General features: G+C 32.6%; 1 protein-coding gene across 1 annotated transcript; it reads right to left on the reverse strand.

The window, feature by feature from the left end:
* Window positions 1-3,230: 3,230 nt before the first annotated feature.
* LOC111395502 (F-box/kelch-repeat protein At3g06240-like) lies at window positions 3,231-5,055 on the reverse strand. The gene has a single exon (XM_023021520.1). The coding sequence runs from the start codon at window positions 4,903-4,905 to the stop codon at window positions 3,658-3,660; it is 1,248 nt and encodes a 415-aa protein (XP_022877288.1). The 5' UTR covers window positions 4,906-5,055; the 3' UTR covers window positions 3,231-3,657.
* Window positions 5,056-15,304: the final 10,249 nt, after the last annotated feature.

The raw sequence follows: 15,304 nt of genomic DNA on the forward strand, positions 1-15,304 counted from the left end.
AACCAAACACAATGAGATCTATTGGATGGGAATCGAAATAATTTTAATTTCCGCTGTGCATGTATAAGTAGATTCCCAACAATCACATCGTGAAGTTTTTGGAATCAAATTAGTATACATTTATTTTTCTATGACACACGGAAATAGAAATATGTGTTCTAATTGCGAAACTTTACTTCGACTCCCTTTCTAATTTTCTAATTATTACATCATAGCTACGGATTTTGTGTTCATCAAATGAATGATGGTGATTAAGAAAATCCAGTGACCCACGAATATTGTTGTTTTCTCAAGGTGGTTGTCTCTATAGCAAACAAATCTTTGTTTTTTTTCTCTTTCCCTTCACTTTTACACTTTATTTCAAGGGCTCATATGATAAGAATTTTGAGAATTAATTTTTGACCGGTAGAAGAAAAGTGGAGGTCACATGTGAGTAAAAAAATCAAAAATAACGATTGAAATAGTGAAATAACGATTAAAAAATTAATTTTCTGTGATTAAAATTCCCCGGGCCTTGACGTGCTAGGCGTGGAATTGCTGCTTCTACTTAATTCCCGGTGAGAATTTTTGTCTTATCCGGTAAAAATCTTTTCATGTACATCAGAATGTATGTTTTTATATGGTTGATTAGATAGCACAAAGATAAAGATAATATTAAAAAGAAAAGAAAAGAAAAAAGAATCTTGTTCTTTGAGTACCCAACACGGTTTAACACTGACTAGTGATGGCATCAGTTTAAAGCTGACAGTTATTACTGCGCTAAAGATAAGTTCCTTACCACTGACCTCATATATATGGGTTCGGCTACATGTACACGAGGTGTATACTTCGATTTATACGTCCTTCACATGGGAGGTAGACCGAAAACATTTAATGGGTGTGGAGCCCCTTTCTATGTGAGGGGCTTGTACACTGGAGTGTACACCCCCGTGTACAAATGACTTTTTCCTATATAGAAACTCCAATAACTTTTGGTTAGTACAGTGAATATCCCACAACCATACTATGTGTAGTTAAAAAATATGAAAAAAATTTGAATTTGCTCGTAATATTATTTATTGAAAATTGTGTGGTCATGCAAAATATTCTGTATTGTGTTTTACTTCATTGTTCCGTTTTTCAAAGTTCAATAGACAGAAAACACAAGTTCTGAAAATTGACAAGGTTGTGTTTTTTTTTTTTTTTTTTTTAAATTCGAAATAAAAACTCCCTTTTCAATTTTCTAGTGATTAAATTATGAATTTATGATCACAAATATTGTCTTCAACAAATGAATGATGGGTGCTAAGAAAAGACACTGACCCATGAAATTTGTTGTTTTCTCAATGTCTCAAGACCTCCTACATAAGGGTCCTTGTATTCTGTTGTTAACACTTCCATCATTGTGCTTTATTCAATTGACAAATGACAACTAGATGTTAAATTTTGTCGAATTTTCTTGATTCATTTTAAATAAGGCTTCTTGTTGTCTCTGTCCTTAGTCACATCTTTGTTTTTACTTTTTTCTTTTTAGACATGAAATTCTATCTTGTGCTTAATCTCGGTGAATTTTCTATCCTATAGGGAAAAAAGCTTATTTCATTGTCGTTAGATGGTTTATTCAAAGATTAGTAACATTAACTCCATGTGTGTAAATCAGTGTCTATATTCAAAAATCTGTACATATGCATGTTAATAACGTGTTAGATAAAACTATGCAGTGTTAAGAGAAAAAAATAAAAAATAAAATAAAGAATCTTGTTCGTTCTACTGTTGAGCATGATATAGAACTGCATATTGAACATGCATTAGCAATGGCGTCGTTCGTCATTTTTAATTGGGAGACTCGAGTTGCTATTTTTGGTTGGGGGGGGGGGGACCTCATCCAAAAGAAGTCAGCATCTTCAATGGTGGTGTAAAATTAGGTACAAATTCATCTCTAAAATCATTTTTACATCTCGATGGGTCTACATTCAAATTCTCCAATAGAAATATAAATATGAGAGGATTGTCTTGAAACTTCTTGTTTGAAGAAAGGAAATGATAACTACATGCCAAGCAATATCAGCCTTTGGTGTTTCACTACAGTATAATTTGTTTGTATCTAAATTGTTGAGAGGGTCATTTACACAAAAGATGGTTTATATTTATGTATATATACCAGATGGTTTATTCTATGGTAGTTTTTAGGTTATTTGTTTTTTAACACTCCCTTTTATGTTTTAGTATTAGTTTCCTTTCATTGGTAGTGAGTTGAGACTATATCTTTTGGATGTAGATATGTATGTCACTACAATGAAGTTTGCTTTTATGTTGTACGCCGTATAAAGCAATTCCGTAAAAGTTCTTCACAAGGGAATCTTATGTAGTTAGAATGGTGATTGTGCTTTTTAAAATTTCTACTGGTCAATTTCAAAATTTGCAAATGGAAACCAGGTTGGGAAAGCACTTGTGGGTCTGATTTAAAAAATACATTATTTAGATTTTTTTAACTTTATGTCTATTCAATGACAATTTTTTTTTTACATTATGGGTGATGCTAAATGTACACTTCCAATGTACATAATGTTTTACACCTCTTAACATGGAGGAGGGTCTGCATATAATTTTTTATGCGTCGGCCTCCCTCCATGTAAGGGAGATGCAAATGATTATGTAAACGGAAAGTGTACAAGTAGATTAATCCTTACATCAAAGTCCTTTTTGGAGGAAATTAAAATCAAAATTTTAGTCTAAATTAAAACCAATATTAACAATCCTAATAAAAGTTTCATCACAGTCAAAATAAACCACATGTCCTAATTGGTAGGGTATTTGACCGTATGACCTTAACAAAATAAATTACCACGTTTATTTACTAGCCTAGGACAAATCGATTCTCAATCGAGTTATGATTTATGTGTATTTGTACTTCTCAAGACAAAGACATTACTTATATTATCACAAAAAGTGACCGAACATCGCATGCTCATAATTTAAATGATTTAAAACTTTCCTCAATTGAATTTTCAGCCAGAGCACGAGCAATTGTGTCCAGCCTGAATCCTGGTGACACTTCGACGGGAAAACATTATAAGAATTTTACAACTGTTTCTACTGAAATTTGTATTATACGGAGACGGGTGTCTCGTGTTATTGACCAGGTATTGATATAAATATACAAGGACAAACTCCACAAGATAATGGATAATATATAGAATCTTTCATCTAATAATAGACACAAAGCCAAACTCAAACAAGATAAACATAAAGGCCAATCAATATCTTTTGGAAAAATAAAACAAATTATTTGCCACATCAAGAAAGATCATCAATTAAAAATACGATTAGGTAACACGTTCAAAAGCGAAATCTTAAAGCCGAAAACAAAACCCAGCTGAAAAAGATCATCCTTTTTTACATTTTCTGCCGAAAAATACAATTTGCACTTTCTTTGCCTCTCGAGGTTTCTGGCCACTTTGGAGATCTAAATTACACCACCATTGGAGATGCTGTAAAGGATATAGAAGTGAGATTACACATGCTTCTATTGGAGCTCCACCACATCAAATCGCAGAAATGATGATCTTAATAACTAGAGAAATGGTTTGTTGGCTTATATTTGTTGTTCTTGTTTCAGTTGGAATCAATACAAGCTTCGAATCCCTCCTATGGCTTTTCTCAGATTCCCTTATACTGCTAAAATTGGAAGCGAATATTTTGCCCTGTGCTCGTATTAACTTCTTTGTTGTAATCGCTTCCACTGTCAGTATCAGAATCACAGTCATCACTCTGCAAAGAAGGTAGCTCCCTTAAAGTGATTGAATCAGTGAAATGAGGCCCCTTCTCTAGGAGAACCAGACTCTTGATGTAACCATCGACATGAACAGAGCGCAGATATTCCTCCAATCTAGAGCCATGGACTCCAAGATCAGTAACTTCTTCTCCACTGGAGCCACAAGAAACCATAGAGCCATCCTTTGTAACTATTAAAACTTCACCATCTCTTCTAATCCACAATGGCTTCATAAATCCCCTGCCAAAATCGTGAAAATTAATGTTGAATTGTTTGTTCCATGACTCCACGACGCCATATTCCTCCATCACCCATACACAAAAATCATGTTCTACCCCAGATACATCATTTAAAACAAAAGCAAGCGATTCCTTATAGATCATCAATTCCTTATTTCTCGCAGAATCATCTTTTGCAAGACTACCAGGCAGTATCACCGTCCTGAACACCTCGTCACACATATCAAACAACAAAATCGTATCATTTCCATACAAGTCACGACCAATCCAATGAGCAGCGCCATTTATATAAGCCTGGCGTGACTTATTATGTATAACGTACTGAAGCGACAAATGACTAATGTCTTGCCACACCCCTATGCTCAACCTATAAAGCTCAACCTGAGGCAGGCATCTACCCAAATCAGTGTATGTAATTCTAACAACTTTATAGTCATTTCTAACAGGATCGAACCCGAATCCAAGCGATTGCATAAAACTACCATATGAATTGTATACCATATTGGGTTTCGGAAGAAGAACTGACTTTTTAACACACGGGTTCCAAATAATTATAGTGTTCATATAAAATACTCGATCATCAGAAAGACATAACAATCCATTGCAGCTACCGATGATTGTGAAAAATGAGTTTATGCTTCTAAAGGGGAATTGGAGCCTAAAATGCCGATCAAAAGATTCATTATCATAGAACAACTCGTAACGCTCATTTTTTCTAATGCAACGCCTTAATAAAAGTAGAGGGGAACCTTCACTGCTAGCAACGCTGAAATTCAGATGAATGGAAATAAATTCTGGGCTAGTGATTAGTGTGTACCATGATCTTGAAACGGACATGCAGCAGATAAGGGGCTTGACGGGCAGTCTTTTGAGGATGTTGGTGATGATTCCTTCAGGCAAAAAATCCGACATTTTTCCTGTTCTTGAACTTTTGATTTACAGATATTAATAGTTTTTTGGAGAAGAAAAAAAAAACCCCAGATTTCAATTATAAATCATGATAAGTTTTGGTTATAGAACTGTTTTCTCTACGGTTCAATTATCCCAACCTAACCCCGCCATCCTTAAATTAAATTTCATTTTTTCTTACTCCAATTTTCAATCACCAATTTTCCATAAAATAATATTACATATAAATCGAAATTCTTTATTTATTTTTCAAACACTCATTTTTCAAAAAAAATAAAAAATATTATTACACTCATTTTAATTTGAAAAAATGATGACGGAGCTACTCTACAAGGTCATTCTACCAAATTTTGTACCGGTTACTCACATGAGATGGGTTCGATCTCATTAAAATAATGCCCAAAAATGCACTACCTCCTTTATGTGAATATTAACCCCACCCTGACAGAGCAGCAAGACCCATCCCAAGTATCTCCAGTCAGTTGAATGCGTTCGATCTTGGAAATTTGTGTTGCAGTGATTTCATTCAATGCCATATATTCATTATTTTTCATTTTCTCATCAGCAATTATTATTCATCATTTTCTCTTCTTCTTCTTTTTTTTTTTTTTTAAATTTTTCTCTTTTTTATTTTATAACTTTCTTCTTTTTCTTTGTTTTCTAGAAGTCAAAGAAATGACAAGAAAATTATTCAATAATAAATGAAGTATTGTATAATGCAATGAATTTAGCTATCTACATTTTGAGAATCAAATAGGCTTTTTAATTATTTTATAAGTTCTAAAGATAGAGAGCATACTGGACACTTCAAAAAGAAATTTGACTATCCAAAATAAATAAAACGAGGCTAATAACTAGCCTATTCGAGATGCTTTAACGTTATAAATACAATCTGAGTTGTTTCGTATTGTATTGTATTGTATTGTCTATTAATAACTTTTAATTTTTTTTAAATAAAAAATTATTAAAAGGCTTAAACAAGTTAAAAAGTTAGGCCTATCCGATCTCGATCTCCATATTAGCAGTTAGTTCTAAGCATGGGCCGAGCCTAATATGGGGCAAGCTCCCTTAGGCATGACGACTAGATCCAAATCACACATCTAATTTGTATGCAAGACATATTATGCGGTATATTTCGTTATTTTTCACATTAATCCCATATTTATCGGAAAAATATCTGAATATTTGTTGTATTCTTTTTCAAAAGCTATATTAATTAAATTTTAATATAAAATATAGAAACTCAGATTTTTGTGAAAATTTTTGAAACACTAGGACTCTAAAGCAAAATGTCCTATTGGTGCAGCACGAGTGGTGTGTAACAAAGTGCTCAAGACTAACCAATCGTTTAGCCTTGGCGACTAGTGAAGTGCTCAAAGTTGGGTCTAGCTACAACAGTTTGTTTTGTGGATATATTCATTGGGAAAGATGTCAGGACAGCATTTGATAATATATAAGAAAAATAAGTCAAAATCTTATTCTTTATACCGTCAAATCCTCTTAAGTATTGTTCACCAAACATACATTTGGGAGATTGGATGACATCAAAGGCAAAAGGTGATGCAAATCTCCTTTTAAGATAGATTCACGTCTTTCTTGGAGTTTGAGTGTTGTATTCTTTTATTTGTCTCTTTAGTAACTTTCTTCCTTCAAATAAAATAAATTAGAAGAAGTGACACTACAACAAGAAATGAGAATACATGTCAATTAGTGGAAATATTAGAGTATCTTCGAGAGACTATATAAACACAAAATACTCCCTATTTTAGAGAATCAATGCTTAAAAAATAGGCTTAGAAATTTCTATATTTTAATTTTTTAAAATAAAGAATGGGTTTGGCTTTCCAAATTCGGATATCCAAACTCACTCGCTATTATTAATTAACAGCGATTGCAATAAATTAAAAATTTTAATAATCTACCATTTAAATTATTCAAATCACATTTGAATTAATTGATCATTAACATATTAAAAAAAAATTATGTTGAACAAGAATGAATAAAAATCAGTAAATGTTCATTGAAAAAAAATAATAAAAAAATAAAAGAGAGTCAAAATAAGGAGCATTGTCGGAATGCATAAAAAATTTAGTCCCTAAATTTAAAGATATTCCTCTCTAAAAATAGGGAGTGTTTTGGAAATACTCTTACCAATATAAATAGGGTCTGCCAGATTGCAGATTTTTTTTTTCTTTTTTTTTTTTTAAATGCTGATTTGGGGCTCTTCTCCTTATCATGCAAAATATTCTCTCCCACATTCTACTTAATTTTTTCCGTGCTTCAAAGTTCAGTAAAAAACATAAAACATCGGTTTTGTATGGTAGTTTCTTTATTGTTGGGGTAATGCTTCTATTGGACCTAAAATTTGTTCTATCACCTGAGGCAATTGTTCGACACCTTAAAATCTAAAGATAATAAACTAGTCTTGAGGCAACATCTTGAGGCCTTTAAAATTAAATTACTGTAAGTTGAATTTGTTTTTCGATCACATATTTAAATTGTAATAAAAATGTGTTATCTTGATGAAATGATTAAATGGAAGTTCACCTTGCTTATATATATATATATATATATATAGGGAGGAAATCCAAGCTGCTAGAAGAAGGAAAAATAATTGGAAGAGAAGTTTTCTTTCAATCTTTTGGGTGTGGAGTCACACGGGTCTTTTTTCCCCTCTACATAATACAAATTAGAATTTTCTCTAAGGTGTATTTTGGGTACTTCATAGGTGTTATATTCAAAGTGGGTTCTCACAAGTTTAATCAAATTGGTGATTTGTGGTGAGATAAAATTGTTGTCTTAAAGATTAATTATCGTGGTACTTCTAATTTGTTGAGGATTCAAGTTTTGGGGTACAAACTTGAATATTGTAATCGATATTTTTGGCTGGAGTTGCCTCGTGGTTTTTTTTCCCTCTACACTGGAGGGTCTTTTCACGTAAAACTTGGGGTTGCGTTTTGCTTGTTTTTACTTTGATTATTTACTTGCATATTTAATCACTCTAACTAATTGCTTAGATGGGTGAAATTATTCTTGTAATAAGTAAAATTGTCCAACAAAGTTGTATCATAGCTCAAGTTGAGTGAGTGTGATTTATTACGGGAATAAATGGAGAATACTTCGGGTACTATGATTAAGTTATCAGTTTCAAATTATTCTATTTGGAAGCCTGTGATGGAAGATATCCTTTATTGTAAGGATTTACATGAACATATTGAAGGTAATGGTGCTAAACCAAGTAATATGAGTGATAGTGACTGGAAGAAGATGAATAGGAAAGCCATTGGATATATTAGATAGTGAGTTGACCTTAATGTATTCCATCATATATCTTAAGAGACAAATGCCCATAGTTTTTGAGAAAAGTTAGAGAGTCTCTATGAGAGGAAGACTGCTCAAAATAAAGCTTTTGCTATTATAAAGCTTGTAAATTTGAAGCTAAAGGAGAGAAAATCAGTTGCTGAACATTTGAGTGAATTCCAAGACTTGATAAATCAGTTGGCCACAATGAAAATAGTACTAGATGATGAGATGCAAGCACTATTACTTTTTAGTTCATTGTCTGATAGTTGGGAGACTTCGTGGTATCACTTAGTTACTCTGCTCCGAATGGTGTGCTTGAACTTACTCTAATTAAAGACATTTTGTTTAATGAAAAAATACGAAATAAAGATTTGGATAGGAATGATGCACATGCTCTTATTACAGAGAATGGAAGAATAAGTAAAAGCAGAGGTCCTAAAGGACGTGGTAACTTTAGAAGTCAATCAAAGGCATGAGGAAAGATAAAATGTTTTTATTGTAACAAAGAGGGTCATATAAAGAAACATTGCACAGCTTGGAAAAATAATTTGAAAGAAGAGAAAAATCAAAAGAAGATTGATCAGAATACGATAGCTAGCACTTCAGATGAAGTAGTGGTAGCAATTTTTTCACTGAAAATGAGCAGTGTTGTCATGTTACAGATTCATTTGTTGAATATGTTATTGACTCTGCGACTTCTTACCATATTACTCCAAGACGGGAGTTCTTCACTTTATACAAATCAGGTAACTTTGGTAGAGAGAAGGTGGGTAATGACAGTTTTGCCAGTATTATGGGCATAAGTGATATCTGTCTTCAGATAGATATTGGATGCATCTTGACATTAAAAAATGTACGACATTTTCCTGACATGCGCTTGAATTTGCTATCTACACATGTCTTTGATGAAGTAGGGTATGATAGTTATTTTGACAACGGAAGATGGAAACTAACAAAAGGTTATATGGTATTTGCTAGAGGAAATGTTTTTTGCACACTTTACAAAACACAAGTAAAGGTGTGTAGTGAAGCGGTAAATGCAACTGAAGGTGATTCTTCACCAGAGTTGTGGCACAAGCGATTGGCTCACATAAGCGAGAAATTACAGATTTTTGCAAGGAATTCCCTCATTCCTTTTACCAAAGGTACATTATTAAATTCTTATGATTATTTTTTATTTGGTAAACAACAAAAAGTTTCATTTTGGAAATTCTCTAGTAAAAAATCTAATATTTTGGATTTGATTTATTCTGATGTGTGTGGTCCCATTAAGGTAGAGTCTTTAGGTGGTAATAAGTATTTTCTTACTTTTATTGCTAATACTTCACGAAAGTTTGTTGTGTTCTTTTTGAGATTAAAAGACCATATTTTTCAATACTTCAAGAAGTTCCATGCCATGGTAGAGCGGAAGGTGGGAAGGTTTTGAAGTGTCACTGCACTGATAGCGGAGGGAAATACACGTTTAAAGTGTTTGAAAATTATTGCTTAGAACATGGCCTTAGACATGAGGAGATAGTTCCTGGTACCCCATAGCACAACGATGTTACAGAGAGAATGAATTGTACCATTGTAGAAAAGGTCAGAAATATGTTAAGGATGATTAAATTACCTAAGTCATTTAGGGGTGAAGCAGTTCGAACAGCGTGCTACCTAATCAATCAGTCTCCATCAACTCCTTTGAATTTTGGGATTTCAGAAAAATTGTGGACGGGAAAAGATATTTCTTATTTCACTTGAAGGTTTTTGGATGCAAAGCATTTGCACATGTGGTTAAGGAACAACGGTTGAAGCTAGATGATAAAACTAGTCATTGCATTTTTGTTGGTTACGAAGATGTTAAATTTGGCTATAGATTATGGGATCTAGAAAAGAAGAAATATTCAGAAGTAGAGATGTGATTTTTCATGAAAATTAGAAGTTGGTAGATTTTGAAAAATCTGGGATTCAAAGACGTGCTGATAAGAGTGTCACTGACCTTACACCTATTTATTTACCTCCAGACAGTGCCACTCAGGGGGTAAAGACACATGTTGACAGTCACACTGATGACCCAACAGGGGTTGATGAGGATGATTTAGAGGATGTTGAGCAAGAGGAGTAGCCTACTACATCAGAACGTCAGATCAAAAGATTTAACAGGGAGCATCATCCATCAACCAGGTATCTAGCATCAGATTATGTGTTGGTAATTGATGAGAGAAAGCCAGAATGTTTTCAGGAGGTACAATCTCATAAGGACAGATAGAACTGGGTGAAGGCTATGCAGAAAGAGATGAATTCTTTGTAGAAAAATAACACTTATGAGCTAGCAGAGCTTCCTAAAGGTAAAAAGGCATTGAAAAATAAATGGGTGTTCGAGTTAAAGAAAGATGGTGAAAAGCTAGCGAAGTATAAAAATTGATTGGTGGTAAAAGGCTTTAATTAGAAGAAAGTGATTGACTTTGATGAGATGTTCTCTCCTGTTGTCAAAATGACGTCCACTCGAGAGGTTCTGGGTTTAGTCTTTCTCCATGGTGATTTGGATGAAGAAATCTACATGATTTTGTCAAAGGGATTTGAAGTAAGAGGAAAAGAACATATGGTTTGCACGTTGAAAAAGAGTTTGTATGGGTTGAAACAGGCTCTGAGACAATGGTATAAGAAATTTGATTCCTTTACAGTGGGTCATGGTTATACTAGGACAAGTACAGATCATTGTGTTTATATCATAGAATTCTATGGTGGTAATTCATCATCATTTTGCTATATGTAGATGATATGTTGATAGTGGACGAAATGTTCAATTGATTCGCAGTTTGAAAGTAGATCTGTTCAAGTCGTTTGACATGAAAGATCTTGAACTAGTAAGGAAAATTTTGGGGATTCATATTCATCATGATAGGAAAGCCAGAAAGTTACGGTCATCACAGGAGAAATATGTAGAGAGAGTGTTGGAAAGGTTTAACATGAATGATGCTAAACCTGTTGGGATACCACTTGGTAGTCACTTCAAATTGAGTAAGGTGACTTGTCTTTCTAGAAAAGAAGATAAAGAAAGAATGGCAAAGATTCCTTACTCCTTTTGCGGTTGGGAGTTCGATGTATACTATGGTTTGTATACGGTCAGTTATTGCTCATGTAGTTGGGATAGTCAGCAGGTTTCTTGTTAATCCCGGTAAAAATCATTGGGAGGCAGTGAAATGGATCTTTAGATACTTGAGAGGTACTTCTAAGACGTGCTTGACTTTTGGAGGTTTAAAACCAATTTTGGAAGGCTTTACAGATGCAGATATGGCTAGTGATCTTGATGGTAGAAAATCAAGTTCATGATATTTGATTACTTTTGCAAGGAGCTGTCTCATTGCAGTCAAAATTACAAAAGTGTATTGCCTTATCTACAATCGAGGTTGAGTATATTGCAGTAACTGAAGCGGCGAAAGAAATGCTTAGGATGAAACGGTTTCTCCAAGATTTGGGTTCGAAACAAGACGTGTATATAGTTAATTGTCACAGTCAGAGTGCATTAGATTTGAACAAGAATGTTACTTATCATTCTCGGACGAAGCACATTGATGTGAGATATCGTTGGCTACGGCAGGTAGTGGCAGAACAATTGATATTGTTAAAGAAGATTCATACAAAGAAAAATCCATCTGATATGATGACAAAGGTTGTGACCTGAGAAAAACTTGAACTTTGTACCGAACTGGCAGACATGGGCTCTAACTAAATGTTAGAGGATAATCTCATTTCTCAGTAGGTTGGAGGGGAAGATTATTATTTGGGTTTGTCCAGCCCATGAGGAAGAAAAAGCCTAAATCCTCTTTTATTTTCTTCTAGGTCAACAAAAGTGACACACACATACATTTATAGACTTTGTGTAACACTTCAAATTTTAAATTTTAATTCTATGTGGGCTAAATTTAATATTGGTAATTTAACAAATAAAATAGTCCATGTCTAGCCTTGTTATCATACTAAAGTTGAAAAGTTGAAATGATAAATACGACCTACTTATGATTTATTTTGCAAACGTATATTTTTTTGAAATTATCGTAAGTTATTTGGGTCAAATATTTAAGTATTTCAAAAGTTGATAAAAATATATTGTTATTATACTCATTTTGTAGATCGTGCTAAATAACATAAATTGGTTTAAGAAGAACTAAATTTGGACTAGTCATATTCGAGTTATTTTGATAGAAAGAAAATTATGCTAATCCTATATTTATTATTATTATTATTATTATTATTATTATTATTATATATATATATATAATGAAGAATGGGACGTTTCTTGGGAATTGAAAAATGTGAATCATTTTTTTAATTAATATAATAAATTAAGCTTTTCAACTTTTACACAACCGCCCCATCAATGAATACTAATTTTCGCACTCACCATGATTAATTTGAGATAAAGAATAGATAAATTAACCTATTGAATTCACCCTAGCATGTGATGGTTTGTATTCATAGTTAATTATAAGTGAATAATATATAAATATAAAAAATGTGTAAGAAGTGTTTTTTCCCTTCACATATGCACCACCACACATGAAAACACACATATTAAAAAGGGATATTATCTTATTTCATAAGCCATTTTCAGCTTTATTTAGTATCAAATCAAAGGAAGAATTGTGCAAGTGGTAAATTCTTATTGTCTTGGAATTTTTATAGATTTTGGCATGAAATACTCTAAGGCCTTCGGGTCGATTCTTATGTTAAATTCTTCGTAATGGACTTTTAGATCAAATATATTAAATTCTATGGGATATAGGAATTTTTATGAAATTCTTTGAGCTATTTGATGTTTCGACCAATTTGCTTTAAATTTAAAAAATGTTAGTATTCCATGTCATATTATATTTATACCATATTAATAAGAATATGCATGTATTTTTTGTTCAGTTTTTTTTTTTTTTTAAATACTCACCCTTACAATAACATTTCAAATTAGAACGGGTCGTGTGGACACGTGACAAATTGACCGAGTGATGCTCATGGGGTTGTCAAGTAAAATTTCTAGAAATAATAATTTACAAAAAAGTCTCATTTGAAGAACATATTTATGTTATCTGTTATGCACATTACTTAATATTTTTTTTTTCGCTTGTGCCCGAACATTTGATAATTTATGATTTGATATCGAAGTACTTTAAAATTTCGATTGATGTGTAAACTTTTCACTTAAAATGTTGCTTTATAATTATCGACTTATCGAACATATTTCAAATTTTGAAATGAAGTAGATTTGCGATTGAACTAGGAAAAGAGGATTTTTGGTAACGCTTCAAGACTATTTAAATAAAATAAAAAACTAGATTTTGGGTCATTACACTTTGGCTAAAAAAATGAAAGGAAGAAATCCAAGCTGCTGGAAGAAGGAAAAATAATTGGAAGGGAAGTTTTCTTTCAATCTTTTGAGTGTGGATTCACACAGATTTTTTTTTCTTCTTCACATAATACAAATTAGGATTTTCTCTAAGGTATATTTTGAGTACTTCATAGGTGTTATATTCGAGTGGGTTCTCACAAGTTTAATCAAATTAGTAATTTGTGGTGAGATAAATTTTTGCCTTAGAAATTAATTATTGTGGTATTTCCAATTTGTTGAGAATTCAAGTTTTGAGTCAGAAACTTGAATATTGTAATCTATATTTTTATTTTAGTGAATTTTGGTTGGAGTTGCCTCATGGTTTTTTTTACCATCTACATCGGAGGGTTTTTTTTTTCCACGTAAAATTTGGGGTTGTGTTTTGCCTTTTTTTTTTTTTTGCTTTTATTATGTACTTACATATTTAATCACTCTAACTGGTTGCTTAGATTGTTGAATTTATTCTTTTAATAAGTAAAATTGCCCAACAGCTTCAACTCTCTATTGAATTTTCTAGTAATTACATCATAGTTACAAATTGTTCAACAAATGAATGATGGTGATTGAGAAAAGCCAGTGAACCATGAATCATGTTGTTTTCTAAGCCCCTGTTTGATACCCATTTTTACCTCATTTGTAGAATATTTTTTATCTCATTTGTAGAATATTTTTTATCGTTACACAGTAATTGGAGCAGTCAAAATTTCTGATGCCTGACACATGAATGACAAAAGTTGTACCTTTTTAATTATTTAGCATTCTTCTTTACCTATTTTACCCATAACACTCAAGCCCATTTTGCCCAGAAATTTGACAAATGGGGGTAGAAATGTAAAAGGGTGAATAAAGAATAAACCCACTCAATCACATGCTACAACGTAGGCCCCATCTGACGTGATAGAAAAAATGAATTCTGGTAGAATAATGGTGTCCAAACACAGGCTAAATGTCTTAAGACCTCACATGAAAGGTTTCTCGTATTCTTCTTTTCACACTTCACATTGTCGTGCTTTGTTCGATTGCCAATTGACAGCAACTAGATGTTAAATTCCTCCATTCCTTGAATTTGTCTACTATATCAAGGAGGTGGTCTCCGTCCTTGTTCGCATATTTGTTTTCGTACCAGGAATAGGCTTATGTTCTTCTTGTTGTATGAGTTTATCAAAGATTATTGATAGTAATTCCTATTATGTAAATCAGTCTCTATATTCAAAATCGTACATCCAAATGCATGTTTGATAAAGTTGATTAAATTGCATTAGACAATATTAAGATAGAAAAAAGAAACAAATCTTGTTTAACATAGTGTCGAATACTACATACCGAACATTTACCATTAATTTTCTTAGGAAAATTAGGATCCGTATTCATGATACAATTAACATGGCAACTGATATATTCTACAAACAAAAAGATCAGTCTTTATATTTGATAAAATGAAAATTTCATATTAGAAGCTTACAGATCATGAGAAACCCGGGGGGGGGGGGGGGGGGAAAAAAAATTTAAGACTGATACACTTCATGGCTGGGATTTATCCTGTGGAAAACTAGGCAAGCCCTGTGCCGAGGTGTAAGTGTTATGCCCTAGATCCAATCGATTTAGGTTGTAAACGCTTTTAATATATTTAATGCATTTGATTTTGGCGAGATCTATTATTTATTTAAATTAATTTTGTAATAAATAATATTAAATAATAGAATCCGAAGACCCAATTTTTAGGTAATCTGTTAATCACAA

Source organism: Olea europaea, chromosome 6 (genome assembly GCF_002742605.1).
Source record: "Olea europaea var. sylvestris chromosome 6, O_europaea_v1, whole genome shotgun sequence".
Lineage (NCBI taxonomy): Eukaryota > Viridiplantae > Streptophyta > Magnoliopsida > Lamiales > Oleaceae > Olea > Olea europaea.

Coding starts and splice junctions, on each gene's coding strand:
- LOC111395502 (XM_023021520.1), bottom strand. CDS start 4,905: ATGTCGGATTTTTTGCCTGAAGGAATCATCACCAACATCCTCAAAAGA.